This window comes from Kryptolebias marmoratus, linkage group LG15, assembly GCF_001649575.2.
Source record: "Kryptolebias marmoratus isolate JLee-2015 linkage group LG15, ASM164957v2, whole genome shotgun sequence".
Lineage (NCBI taxonomy): Eukaryota > Metazoa > Chordata > Actinopteri > Cyprinodontiformes > Rivulidae > Kryptolebias > Kryptolebias marmoratus.
The window spans coordinates 5,614,999-5,629,627 of record NC_051444.1 but is presented as its reverse complement, the minus strand read 5'-3'; the positions used below and the strand labels follow the sequence as shown (position 1 = coordinate 5,629,627).

At 38.6% G+C, this 14,629-nt stretch overlaps 2 protein-coding genes across 3 annotated transcripts in view; both read right to left on the bottom strand.

The window, feature by feature from the left end:
• Nucleotides 1–611: 611 nt before the first annotated feature.
• Nucleotides 612–9,107, bottom strand: si:ch211-150g13.3 (transmembrane protein 178B). Its single transcript, XM_017404704.3, has 4 exons — nucleotides 8,440–9,107; nucleotides 4,645–4,758; nucleotides 2,747–2,884; nucleotides 612–2,557 (listed from the first exon to the last, which is right to left on the bottom strand). The coding sequence occupies exons 1-4, from the start codon at nucleotides 8,837–8,839 to the stop codon at nucleotides 2,310–2,312; spliced, it is 900 nt and encodes a 299-aa protein (XP_017260193.1). The 5' UTR covers nucleotides 8,840–9,107; the 3' UTR covers nucleotides 612–2,309.
• A 2,299-nt stretch (nucleotides 9,108–11,406) lies between these two features.
• slc39a13 (solute carrier family 39 member 13) overlaps nucleotides 11,407–14,629 on the bottom strand; it is a 12,741-nt gene continuing 9,518 nt past the window's right edge. For both annotated transcript variants that reach the window (XM_017440334.3, XM_017440342.3), the window contains 4 exons: nucleotides 13,056–13,106; nucleotides 12,816–12,948; nucleotides 12,637–12,736; nucleotides 11,407–12,191 (listed from right to left, as the gene is read on the bottom strand). In XM_017440334.3, the coding sequence (XP_017295823.1) occupies nucleotides 12,116–12,191; nucleotides 12,637–12,736; nucleotides 12,816–12,948; nucleotides 13,056–13,106 (360 nt within the window). In that variant the 3' untranslated portion in view covers nucleotides 11,407–12,115. The remainder of the gene's footprint in view (nucleotides 12,192–12,636; nucleotides 12,737–12,815; nucleotides 12,949–13,055; nucleotides 13,107–14,629) is intronic.

The window sequence follows — 14,629 nt, the reverse complement described above, 5'->3', positions numbered from 1 at the left end:
TTTTTTTTTACTACGAGAGTCAATCATTAAAGCTGATAGAATACGTCAGGATTTCTCCTTGTATAAACTTTATCACACATGGCTGTAATATTCTTTTACCATAAACTACTATAGAAAAAGTGGGTCCTACCCTCGAGGGGGGAATGTTTGCCGTTAGTAAATACAAATAAATAAATAAAATGGTCACCAGGATAAATAAATTTCTCTTTTTCATTTAACTTTTTTTCAGAATCATTTACATTGTTCCATCACGTAATAAAGTAACATAACAGTTTGTAATTAAATGTTTAAATGACATCATTTTCCTACCGGGACGTCTGATTTTAAATAAAGAAATTAAAAGATCCCCAATCTTTACCTAATATTTAGTATAAATCCCGGTCATCTCGGAGAATTTTATCTTTTAAGGTTGTGAATTAAAGTTGTAAGTCTGAAAAAAATCAAATCTACGCATCAAGTTTTCAACATATCACTGCAAATGACTGTTTTAGCTTTTTCTTTTCTTTTTGTTGTTATTTGTTTCAAGATCAAACTGGACGTTTCTCTGTTTTTTAAACGGAATAAATAAATATATAAATGAATCAATACTTTCTTGCACATTTTTCTTTTTAAAAAAAAAAATTGTACTTCTTCGGTATAAAATACGGATTAAAGATGAAACTATTAACAGGTAAACAGTCCTAATTTAGTTTTAGGATTAAATGGCTATTCTTGTTTTTGCGCCATTTCATAAAAAAAAAAACACTTTAAAAATGACCAACGTTTTTCATTTAAAATGCACTTTTGATGAAGATTATTGGTTATTTCCTCCATATTTTCTCCTCGTAGTCATTTTTTAATGTAATCTAAAGATATTTGGCTTTCTTTAAGCTTTTCATGGTTTTTTTTTTATTTTCTAAAACTGGTTAACTTACTTCAATCCAGAGTCTTAAAAACTAACCATGAAAGAAAACAAAAATAATACTTGCTCCAGAGTTTGATTTAAATTCTAACAAACATCTGGATTTTTGTCTTTTACTTGTTTCTGTTTTTTTAAAAGGTGCTCATTGCAAAGTATGAATTTAAACATAAAAAGTTTATCCTGAACTATATCAGTTTGTAAGAGTTTACTGCAGTGGTTTCCCAGATATATTGTTATACAGTGCAGGTACGCACTCAATGTAAACAAAGTGATTGGCTGAATCTGCCTGACATGACTGACCTACATTAGGCTGGCTGCAGTCTGTTCAGGTGGAAATATGGTGGCACCGAGCAAGCCGAGAATCTCAGATCAGCTGGAAATAAAGAACCGAATCTGCAGCAAAACCCCGAAGAAAAATAAAAGAATGAGTGAGACAACCGTCAAGAATAAATCGCAAATTCTGCTTACAGTTTTCAAATTTTAGGGACAGATTAACCATATAGATGAGAAAAATATTGTGTGGATTTTGTTCCTTACTTTAGACATTTTTTGTCTTCGTGATTTTGCAATGAATACCTTTAATTTTGTAACAAAAAAAAAATTAAAATTCTTGATTGTTTAAATCCTGGATTTAACTCATTATCTTCATTCTGTCAGCCGTTATTTCTTCCAAGCAGACAGTTAAAAAAAAGATATTTTTCTTTTAAATCTACTTCACTCAAACAAGAAATCTGGCTCTACGTGTTGCAATTGTAAAATTTTCGAAGATTTGCTTTTTAAGGCAAATTACTTCTTTTTTTTTTACATCAGGTGTTGTGTTTTACTACATATAAGCAATGAAACGTCACTGCCAGCACTTTTTTTTTAAATTACAAACAATCACACACATATAATTGAAGGAAAGAGGAATCCTGACAGGATGCTCTAAACTAGTTGTTGTGTGTTTCTTTGTGTTCTCAAGATTTCTCCAGAAGAATTTAGCATGTGTGGAAAAAAGTTGATATGTGTGTTTTTTTTTTCCTTTGCAGGAGTGTGAGTGGCTTCATGGGTTTCAAGGAGCACCAGTTTAAGACAAATTCTCCTTAGAGAAAACAGTCACCTTTAGATCACCAAAAATCAAAAAAACAAACAAAACCATGTCCTCTTTGTTCATCAGTCATTTGCTGCTGTACAAGTTCTTCTTCCTGATCCCGGAGTTCCATCGAGAGAATTCAAGATTTGTTGTGTGAAGTTTATAATTCTGCTTCCATCGTAACTCAGGCACACTGCACACGGATGGAGGATGGCGATGCTGAAAGGTGACGTGATAATTAGACTGAAACCGTTTCAGAGTCAAACACCAAAGTTGGAAGGGGGGGTGGGGGTTGGGGAAAGGGGGGATGGTTTGTGCATCCGGTGCTTCCTTTCGTCACACGGTTCCGTTCTCCTGCCTCGGTTTGTGGGTCGTCGTGCGAGCAGGCGTGCTCAGGGAGGGGGCCAAGGTGCAGAGGAAGCCAGCCAGCAACGTGAGGCCGAGGCCCCCCCAGGCACAAAACATGGACCAGCCATAGCCATGGCTAATGTCTTCGGGGAGGCCGTACATGGAGCGCGGGAAGCGGGACAACTCAAAGTTGATCCCTGCCACGCACGTGCACAGGGAGATGATGCAACATGTTCCTGTGTGAGAGGACAGAGCAGCAGATCGTTAAAATCCTACACGGACTGAACACCTCACTGCAGGACGGGCGTCAGGTTTCTGCAAGACATTGATTTGCCGTCTTGTGTTCACCTAAATGTGCTCTCAGCTGTCACCAAATAAACACAGTAATTGAATAAAACTTGGTTTCATGTGTGCTTTCGCAGTACCTCCCATGAGAAAGAGTAGCCCAGCTACATATTGCATGAGGTCATGCTGCTGGCAGCATCCCAGCACGCCGATGATCCAGCCGAAGAGAATGATGGACACGGCCATGCCCACAAAGCCAGCCGTCATTCTTCGTAAATCTGCGAGTTAAGATGGAAGACGCCATAAAAGTCAGCTGCGCCTCGAGGGTGCCAAACCAGAAAACAGGATGGAACAACTCAGTTTCAAGATTCCTCAAATACTTGAACTTTTTATGACTTAAGTAATATTAATAAGATTAGGATGGAATTTAACATTTTCTAAACTTTTATTAAATGTAATTTAATGAAGCAAAAATGGTTTGAAGTCATCAAAGTTAAATTTTTGTGGCATTTTCTGATTTTATGCTCTTGTTTGTCTTCCTTTTATGATTTGGTGGTTCTGTTGGGATCCTCATAGGTTCGGTTGTTGCTCTTTTTTCACGTTCTGTGTTACTGGATTATCTTCGCCTGTTCCCCAATTTGTTTCAGTTAGTTTTACATTTTAATCTCCCCTCGCAGCTGCTCCGAATTTACTTATCAGACCCCCTGTGATGCGTCAGTTGTTATCAGCCGTCAGACTAAATACTCCCTGGTTCTCCCAGATTCTCCGTTGTGTTTTTTTAATCAACCACCTTTTGCGTTTCAGCGGTGGGTGATAATGTGTTTCTCTGTGTCTGTCCGTGTTCGTGTGTCTGTTTGCAAAATACTTAATGAACTGCAGGATAAATTTGAATGAAACTCAAAAAGTAATCGCTGAACATCTACAACTGATTATTCTTTGGAGCTAATCCAATTCAAGTAAACTGATAGTACAAAACAAAAAATGTCTACAATTCAGTCAATTTCACAAATAATGAGCTCAGTTTTGGTGTAGTAGGAGCTAAGAGTCATCGATGACATGTCAGATCACATGAGCGCTTCGTTTACAACATAGGTCAACAGTTAGCTAAATATTTCCTGCAAAATTAACAAAATTAGCAAAATATCTGACGAATCACCGGACAAATTTTAACAAAACTTACAGAAAGTAATCATTTCATGTACATCTACACCTGAATAAACTTTTGACCAAATCCAATTACAAATGGCCATCACAGCTAACTGGGTTTAGCAAAAACAAAAACAGTCAATTTTACAGATATTTAGATCAGATTTAGTGTGATAGTAGCTAAAGGTCCTCTTCAAAACATACGCTGAGTGCTAACAGATTGCATGAGATCTTATAATATCACATAAGATTATCTTAGTTTAAAACTCTGGCATGAAAGGTGGCGGATGATATGCATTCACTGAAGGAATGCTCGGTCTTTAAATAAATTCTTAGATGAAAACATGTAATTTAAATAACTGCAACATAGCATTAGCTTTGTACTACAATGTAGAATATAAAGTCGTAAATGGACAGCATTGGGAAGGGCTCTTAGCACTCCGAAACACTGTTAGTCATTCACAGCGCTTTTTTTATTCAATACATCAAGAGCATTTATACAGTAATGAACCCATCTGGGTGAAAGTGGGGCTCTTCCCAGCACCAGGTTTAAGAAATCAAATAAAAATAAAGTGGTTTATTAAATGGTAAAACCTGCCAGCTAAATATTTGTTCCAGCATCTTGAAAATAATAAGATCTGGTATAAAAGCGTGCAATGCAATCACAGAAAGAAAATTATGCCTTTACAAGCTCCTGTTTCACACAAATTCAGTAAATAAAACCCCCTTAAATGCAAAAAGAAACAATAAAAACTGGAACTAAATGTTTTTGGTCTTTGAATGTTTTTATTTAAGTTGCTTTCTACTAAAAGCAGTAAAAGCTGAAGATAAAAAAAGATTTAAAAGGCTGTATTTTTTTAGTGAAAAGTGCCACAAACCCTCTCAGACTTACGGAGTGCGTGCCACTCGTCCTGTCGAATGGTCTTTGTGATGTTGACGGGTAAATTTCGCGGCAGGATGGATGAGGAATAGTGATACTTGACCGGGGTACACCTTTGAATTATTCCTGAAGAAGACAAAATGATAAAAAAAAATGAACAAAGTTAGAACTGGAGTAGGATTATGCTTGTTGAAAAAGTTTTTTTAAAAAGTGGCAAAGAACTGAAGCATTCTGAAGTTTTCATTCTTCTGGGACCATAAGATGATGACAGAAAGCTTTTTATTTGCTTTCCAGCCTCATAAGTTTTATTTTTCAAGCTGGCCTCAGTAAACTTGTTTATTTTACTCCAACGCAGTAATTAAATGGGGATTAAGAAGGAATACCACCGAATGCCTCAAAATTAATGCTCTGATCTAAAGTGAATATTTTCATATATTTGTGAACATTTTGCTTTTTGAAACCTAACTCTTTACTCCAACTCAGATCCATTCTGTCGCTTTCTGTGCCAAACAACAATTTAATGAATTAAAGGAGGGGCTGAGTCCTTTCTGTTAGCACTCTACAGTCGTTGGTATATTTCAAAAAAAGCCTTAAAAATGTTTTAAACTATGGAGAAAATCTTAAAAATCCTCACAGCTTTGGTCAAAACTTCATGCTCCTTTACATTTTTGGTTAATTTAAAGCCATTTCTTTTTCATGTATATAATCTTCAAAGCTTAAAAATATTTGTCAATGACATCCAACACTAATCTTTCTACAGAAAGTGCTTTTTTTACTCCACTATCTGCAAACAGACTTTGATGAAAATGAAAATAAACTCGAATAAGTTCTCTAGTTTCTGCTTTTCATACCTCGTTGTTTTAAGGAGGATATCTTTAAATCACAGGTTAAGAAAAAATTTTACAGGAAAAAGTCTGGACACCTTTAAATGTACCATCTGGCTCTGCTCGGGATGGTAAAGGGATAGTTCAGATCTTTAGAAGTGGGGTTCTGTGGGAATGTTATGAACTGAAGAGCTAACAGCTAATCACTGCGGGGCAGATTCTAAAGTGGACTGCTGCCGTCTTAAAACATCTCAATTTCAAAGCGTTTCATGCAAACGCTGTTACACGACTGTCAGTTTCATGTTACAAGGTTATTCCAGCAGAAATTCCCTAATATTCCTGCTCAGAGTGTCCCAGTCTGCACTGAAAATCCTACATCCAGCTGGTGCTACTATTTGGGCTTGTGAATAACCATAAAATCCAAAACTGACAATAATGTAAACATCATTCCAATGAAGCTCTATGACATTTTTGACAGTGGCGTTATTTTAAGATGAAAAAAAATCCACTATGGTCCACTATCAGTTCCGTCAGACTTTAACTCTTCTAATTCAAACAGAGGTCGATAAGAGAGCTCTCTACAACAGGCAAGATATTAAATTCTTATCATCTTTCCACAGAACCCCACTTCAAAAGATCCGAACTAATGCTTTAGGAAAATCCACAGATTGTGTTTGATATCTCCCATAACCTTCCGTTACCTCTGTTGAACAAATTCAGACTGTTAGAACACCGAGTTTTGGGATAAAAGTTATGCATCTCTTTGCAAACAGTAAATCTGAGCAAAGGCCAAAATGAAAGAAGCTGAGAGATGATTTTTAAGAACAACTCTCAACTGTCAGACAAACACACACAGTTCAGTACTTGAAATGTATGAAATTTGGGTATTTCTTGTGGTGGTAACAGTTCAGCTACATTTAATAGCACCGATTTAATTTAGAGATTTATAACCCAAACACTCAGCTGAGAACACCAAATTCACCCAGCTAACTCTTAAAGCTAAAGACATTATCCCACTGACTGTTGGAGACTAGCTGGCTGGTTGACTCAAATTTGCAAGAAAATTGCTAAAAAAAAAAGTTAAATAGGCATGGTTTTTAGAGCTGGACATTTGGGGCTGCAGCCTCGCGCAAGTCTCAAAAAAAAAAATACTAATGCTGAAGAATTACGGAAACCAAACTGAGACGGGTTTGAGATGCCCATGACAACTCTGGGACTATTTTGAAAGAAAATTTGTCAGACAAATTTCTTGAACATGTTTAAAAGTCAATCGAAAAATAAAATCAAATATGTCTCATGGAGACTCCAACGAGGAATCTGACCGCCCCTGTGAATGTTTTGAGACATTCTGGAGACCCTCTTTGGAAATGCTATTTGCCAGCGAGTCGCAGCTCAATGAGATAGTGGCTTCATCAGCACACGTTTAGAAGAAACTCTGAGAAGAAGAGAGGTTTTCATGGGACAGCGATAAGGTAAAAAGGATTACAGGAACAGGTGACTGAATGGATCACTCTGGATGACTAATCCATGGCTGCGGTGGAGAAAATATGTTTTTGTCACTTTTCGGAGCTGGTGGAGCCACAGTACATCATATCCTCCCAGTATAACCAACACAGAACCACTTCAGCTGAAAAGAAGGTTCTTTGTTTTGTTCTTGTTGATAATAAAATAACAACTTGAGGAACAACGTGGACACAGGTTTTCTTTACTGCAACAGAGTAACTGAGGTGCCAAGCACAGGATGGCAAGCTTTAGTGCTTTTATAGTCTGTATTCTGCTGTAAAAAAATCCAAATATCACACTGAGACTCAGTCAAACCAGACAAATGTATTTATATATAAAGTAAGAAACAAAATCAGCACAATAATTTTTCATATTGATGGTTACTGTGTCCTTAAAATCAAAGATTTGTGAGCAAAATTTGTGACCGGATGCCAACAATCCTGTGCTTCTGTTTACCTGCAGAAACAGCCAAAGTGACTGAAAACAGGTTAAAGTTACCAGCCACATTTGTCTACCTACACAGACTACGACTAGATCTAACGTAGGTCAACCATGAGACACAAGCTTCTAAATGAATTTAAGCAGATTAAACCGAGTGGAGTGCTTTGTTTACATTGACTGGATACCTAGTCTTTTAAGTTTGTGAATTATATCTATCTATATAAATATCTGGCAAACTACTGAAGTAAACTCTTTCAAATTGCTCCATTTGATACAGTTTAGGATAACCTTTTTATATTTGACTTCATACTTTGCTATGAGTGCCTTTAATCTTGAATGACTCAGATTGGTATCCAGGACAAAAAAATCCTGTATTTAATTTAACAAAATAAAACATTTACTTCCCGAACCATTAAAACCACATTTAATGTTTTGTTAAATTTAATGAGGCAGATTCTAATATGTGCCTCCCTTCTGGCAGCTTGGAGTTTAAACAACAATAAAAAAACAACAGTGGTAAGTAAAAAGTCACTCCTAAAGGCAGTTAGTTGCGAGTGTGGAACATGTTTTTAATTCTGTCACTAATGGATCTAGAACCATTTATAAATGACACTGTGTGATGGGTTTTAAACGATCGTGGTGTGGTTGACACTTTACAGGAAGAGAACATTATCAATAATGACTCATTTGGGCTGCTTTGAGGTCAGCTGATGAGTCAGGGTTGTCTATAACACATTAAAAACGCAAACAATAACTTCTGATGATCAGAAAGCTCTTGATTCAGTCTGAACCAGGTCCTAATCTGAGGCCTGATGAGGGATCTTATGAAATATCAGTGACATAACATATGGTTTCAGTCTCTTAAATGAGACTATAGGCTCCATCAGTACCATGGACAGAGGCAATCACTACTAAAGACACAATTAGAAGCGTCTACAGCTGATTAATAGGATGTAAAGAGGTAAGAGGTGTCTGGATGCTGAGCTCCAAGGCCTGGCCTGCTCCGGAGAGCACAGCAGCAGCCAGGCTCCATGTTTACCTTTGTAGATCAGGTCCTCGGTCTCCAGGTCGAAGCCCTCCCGGTGGCACTTCCTCCAGAGGCCGGAGATGGTGGAGTTAAACTGCCGGCTGCAGTGAGACTCCATGGCGGACGCCGCGGCAACGAAGTGCCGCTTCCCCCGGATGAGGGGAGCAGCGCGCGGGCCGCTGCCTCTCCGCTCCGGGCTCCTCTTCGGAGGCATCTGGAGGGGCAGGTTGTGGCTCGGAATGTAGATGTAGCCGGGGTCGTTCCGCTTGTTGGCGTAGTTCTTACACCTCTCCCGGTGCCTCCTGGCGTCGGTCTCGTACCAGTAATCGGTGCAAATCGCCATGGCGAGAAGCCCAAGCGCGCAGAAAGCCAAGAAGAGCCCTGCGCTCGTAAGGATTTTCATAGCGGCCATCTTCCTCGCTCGACGGAGAGCCCCAAAACAGTCACAAGAAGGTTCCTCCGTGGCCGTGGAGGTGTTGGCACCGCGTGAGAATGATCCACGACGGCACTCAGAGCTTCCCGCGGTCCTGCGCCCGGAGCATGACGGAGCGGAGCCGGCGCGGAGAGGACTGGATGCTGCGGTCTTTTGTTGTGATGCCCGCTGGATGGAATGTTGTTCCCACCATCTGTTCTGGTACAGGAGGAGGAGGAGAGGGGATGGATGAGGAGGAGGCAGGGCTGAGGGCAGGGATGTGGTGGCGCTGTCTCTCCTCCAGGTTGCTGCGGGATGGGGAGCAGCAGACACACATGGGCTGATTGAAGGGAGGTTTGTCTGGATGAGCAGCTTGTTAAACCCAGGTGCGTGAAGGGAAAATCCTATCATCATTCAACTAAACTTACAGCTTTATAAAACTTTACTGTGCAATAAAATATCTGGCAAATCAAAGCCTTCTATAAACTGTACACCCACTGAAAGAGATGCTTTAAGAATATTGAAACATCTGATTTATGTTGGCATTGTTGTGGTAAAACTGGAAAATTTATTTACATTTAAATGCTTTTACTGTAAATCTATCTCCTTGGCTCTCTAAAGCATGGGTGTCAAACTCAACAAGGGGACTGACAGGGCCAATCTCGATCAATATTTCTTGAAAGGATACATAAATTAACCCTGGTTTTAGATGTAATATGTCAAATCATTCATATGGAAATATCAATTACCTTCTCCCAGTTTCATATTATATAGTTTAGAACAAACGTACTTTAATGAACAAAGATAAATAGACTGAATTTTAAAAGACATTAGCATTTGTTTGTTAGGCCTTATTATGATTATGTTTTTCTATTATAACAGCTAAAAAGCCATCCACAAAACTCTGATCATACACCTACTAAGATTTAAACTTTCAAACAAGAAGAAAACGCAGAAAAAGACGACATACATTAAAGCAGACTCGCTGTTAACTCAAGTCAGATATCCAATATCGTTTCTTGGCTGCAAGTTTATCAACATGAGTTTGATCAGCAACATTCGATGCTCTCTGTTGTTCTTTTCACGTCAAAGTCAAAGCTTACTGAGAAAAAATAAAACTTAATTTTCTTGGCTTTAAAGTAACTGTCAAGACAATATTTTAAGCAAAGACTCAATCTGTCACAGATCTAATAACATGTCTTGGGGGGCCAGATAAAATGTTACCAAGGGCCAAATCTGGCCTGCAGGCCTTGAGTTTGACACATGCGCTCTAAAGGATCTTTGGGTTTCATGAAAGGCTCTATGTAAATTTAAGTTATAGTTAATATTAACTTTAGAAACGTTAAAAATGACCCCATGTTTATGACTAAAGGTGCGTTTCCACTTCAGGAAACAGTTAGTTTTCTGTTGCCATCCTTTACCTCCTCTGTTAAAAACGGATCAAATTTACCCCAGAAAATGGTCCTGTTAGGGAGGCACTGTTGTAATTACCTGCTCAGATTATAGTAGAAACAACACACAACCAGGGCTGAGAGGGTAAATAATTACCAGGGTGAAAAGGTTGCACAGTGGAAACACATTAAAATGTTAACAAACCAAAAAGGTGGCATCATGTGAAAACTACTTCAAGTGAGTAGTTTCATTATCAACTATTAGATGAGTCTGGAAACATGTTCTTTTCCATATTCTGATTTGCTTTTTCCTCACTTCCAGACCTTGAAAGCACCAAAAAGCCAATCATAAATAAAGTAATACGAGTCATGTGACCTTATTTATCAAAAGTAGCCCAAATAAATAGTTTGAGCTGAGCAAAAAGAACACCTGGACAGGTAATTCTGCTCATGTGCTGTATTGTAGCTCCGTGAATCATGGAGCTGTCAGTAAATTAGACTGGACACTCCCACAGGTGCCGTTCCCGAATCGTGAGTTAAATCGTCCAAGAAATAACTCTTGGCACGGCCCTTCTTGGACTAAATTGTGCCGTTGCGGTACTGTCAGATTAGCCGCTCAAACGTTCGCTCAGTGTCCCGCTTGTATGTTCTTCTGCTGTGTAAACAGTGGTTGTTGTTTTTCTGCGGCCGATGAAAAGCTCCCACAGACAATAAGCTGCTCGGAGCCTGATGACTAAGGAAGGCAACCTGCTGCGGAGTCGTTATGGCAACAGCAGATTGCCAAAAACACTGTTGAAATTGGACAAGTGTGAACGCACAGTCATTACCCCGCCTCCCCCCTACTCCCATATGACAATTTAGGCTTTCTGCAGTAAAATTATGCACAAGGTGGACTCGTTTTTGTGCAACAAGGTCAGCTCAGTGCATTTTTCCTGACAAACACAATGACGCTGAAATTCATCTACCATCAAATCTGCCACCTGCTTCTGTGAGTCATCACTTTGCCCTCAAATTAAACATAAAAAGACACCTTTTAACATAAACGTAGTTACATTTAGAGTTTATTAAGGAGTCTCTTAAAAATATAACATGTACTCTGCCTTTCGCTGACTTTTTAAAGAGCTGTCATTAGTCTCCGACAGTTAGCAACAAAAACTAACTAAAACCAAACCTTAGTTAGTAACAAGATATTTTCATTTTATTTCTTCAAGAAGAAACGTGTACGAGCAGCCGCTTGTGCTAAAAAGGTGCTAAAAGGTGTGGAAGGAAGCTGAAACAGAAACTTTGGTTCTGAACAGAAACAGATTATTTAAAACATTTGGCTTTTTTTTTTTTTCTTTTGTCCTGCACATGGCAAAGATAAAATTAAAATAAAAACAACTGATGCTGATGAAACTCAGTTCTCACTTTCAATAAATATCCGGAAATAGGACACATCCAACTGTAATAAAAACATAAAACATTTACAAACCATACGTGGAATTGTACATTATAAGGAGGGAAGTCCTCGTGCGAGGCCAGTTCTGTTTTTTTTGTTGTTGTTCTGAGCGTTTAAATGGAGTGTACCTGGGTAAATATGTGCAAAGCATCATGATTGTCTGAAAGACAGATCTGTAACAGATTTTTCTACGAACCCTCTTTAATCTCTGGTGATATTTACGCTCAGCACATCTTAAAGTGTTCTCGCTGACGAAGAGAGTCATCTTTTCTCTCATAAAGTGCCGTTCTTCATCAGATCTTTGCCACAGCGTTACAAGTCACTGACGTCTCAAAGCCTCTGAGTCCAAATGATGTTTTCATGAACGAGGAGGAACAAAAGAGGAGGAGAAGATTTCTCTGCATGAGTAGTGTTTGTTAAGGCGAGAAGGGGGCGATCCCTCCGTGTTCAGTCAACGATGGCCGACAGCAGGGCCATGACAGCCACGCCGCAGAAGATAAGCAGGATTTGCAGTAAGGAGTGCCTGAAAAACGGGGAAAACATACAATATGTACATTTAGGATGGGATTAGTGAAGTGTGCCATCTGTTCTTCTTTTAAAAATGCCACAACTACAGGATCTGTGATTGAGTTTTGTTGTATTCAGGCCCATTTATGCAGTACTACAGAGGTAACCAGCTGAATACATCTGCTTCTGGCTAATTTATGAGTTTATTTTGCTGCCTTCTTATAAATTAAACATTGTGAAATGTATTTCACGCATGCCTGTGAATCTTTCTGTTGCCATCTGCTCTGTAAATGTGCTCCAAGACGTCCGAAGCCAGATTGGATCGCTCAGAAGGATACACACCTTCTGACATCATCTCGTTGCTTTATTGGCAAAAGTGGCATCCCGTTTTGTTTAGATCTGTTGGTTTGCAAGTTTCTCGACAGCTGAGAGGAAAAATTAACCCCGTGCAAGTGACTTACCTTAAACTGGACTCTTGCAGCAGCTCAGGCACAACATTCACCAAGGCTATGTAGAGGAAACTTCCGGCGGTGAAAGGCAAAATCCAGCTAGTGGCGTTTTCTACAAACATGAAAGAAAGTTACGACTAATGCAGTCAACTTTAAACAGGTGTCCAGTTCACGGGTATAAAATGTCTTACCTGTGCCCTTCGGAGACTGAGCGCACAGAGCGAAACAAGCTCCCAACACCCCGACCAGAGCTGTGGACAGCTGCATTCGAGCGGCGCTCCAGCGATCGAACCCGGCCCTCAACAGGATGGCGAAGTCTCCCACCTGTGGAGGACGGCATTTCTCTCAACACGGAAACGGCTAAACATTGAGTCTGTTTTAAGACTCCACTACGAGCTCTAAGAGTTTTTAAGAACTTCCTTTTTCCTCACCTCATGGGGAATTTCATGGAGCAGAATTGCAAAGGTGGTGAGAAAGCCAACCTGCAGGAAAAGTCTCATTAAATCGGCTTCTTTCATGAAACACAACAAAAACAGGAGTTAAATAAGAAACACAGAAAACTCTTAACAATCCCACATCTAACTAGATACTTAAAATGATTAATTGAGGCTTAGAATATCCTTTTCTACTCGAAAATTGTTTTAAATGACTATGAAGGATGATAATTTTCCAACAAATATATAGATTTTTTACATCTTAGTCAAATTAAATTGTAAAGATTACAAATATTTCATAAAAAAACAGACAACATTTACAGATTTGTACAACTTAGGTTGAAAATCAGTTTCTACTGACTGTCAAAGACTTAACTTCAGTCAATAAATCAGTAAATTGAAGGCAGTAATAATAAAAAATATTAATTCAGAAAAAGGAGAAGAGTTTACCGAGAGTCCATCAGCCAGTCAAAACTCAAAACTGCCAAATTTATAATAAAGTCTCATTTATATTGTAATAGCACATCTGAAAGTGGCAAAAGCTGCAGTTTTGATGAATGCAGCAGAAGTAAACAGAAGTCGCTGGTGAGATTTCTTGTACGTTTGAAATATCGAGTTAACTTCCTCTCTGGCACGGTGCGGCACACTTCATGCTGTTAGCCTTCTGTCTCTCCAGCTGGACTTCCATCCCACAGATACAAACGTACAGTAACCTACTGAAGCGGTACAAATCCACTGTACCGCAGTGTAAAACGCACCTTTTAAGCACGTCTTTACGGCATTAAACAAAACACTAAAAGAAGTGGTCTGATAGGCGTCTTAAGAAAATGGAGTTGCAGATGTTTTAAATGGGCCTAAACAGGAAGTAAAACAGCAAACTCACACGTTTTAAATGTCTAAATTTACCTGAATCTTTCCTCTGCTTTCTGTGACACAGTGCTCCGCCTGTCCTCCCCCATCAAATACTTAATATTCAGCTGTCTGAACCAAAGAAATTTGGTTGTTTTTACTGAAGTCTTTACAGTCTACTTTTCTTTTTACACCAATCGCCAATACCCGACTCAGCTAAAAACCTGTTCGTTTTTAATTTAGTGTTCTTGCTTTTTATTGAATCAGTAAATGATGGAACTTCTACAGACTAATGTGCAATTTTTAGGTAAACTGTATTCTTGAGAATGCTTCCTTTACTAAGCAAAACATCCTCAAAAAAAAAAAAAAAAAAAGATGTTCAGCTTCCAATGAAACTCAAGCTTCATATTAAAATATTAAATAATTATTGTTTCTCTCAAAGAAACGTATCATGAGAACAGATATCTGTCAATATTAACCAAATCATTTATTATTAATCTTTTAAAGCGCAACAAAGAACAGTAATTAAAAACTAAATTTGATCTTTTATTTTGGTTTTAATTCAAAAAAAGTTAAAAACAAAAACAACTGGACTTCTATTCTGTAGCTGAAGACGTTTCGCTTCTCATCCGAGGAGCTTTCTCAATTCAGAAATAGAGAGTGTGGAGTTGAGCTTTTAAAGCTGAGATGTGATGTAAGCTGGATTGCTTGCAAATTGTTCT

Bases quoted from the DNA above. Each gene is read 5' to 3' on its own strand.
- si:ch211-150g13.3 (XM_017404704.3), bottom strand. From the start codon at position 8,839: ATGGCCGCTATGAAAATCCTTACGAGCGCAGGGCTCTTCTTGGCTTTC. The intron at 2,885-4,644 runs GTAAGTCTGAGA...CTTAACTCGCAG, and splicing joins GGACGAGTGGCACGCACTCC to ATTTACGAAGAATGACGGCT. The intron at 2,558-2,746 runs GTACTGCGAAAG...CCTCTCACACAG, and splicing joins GCTACTCTTTCTCATGGGAG to GAACATGTTGCATCATCTCC.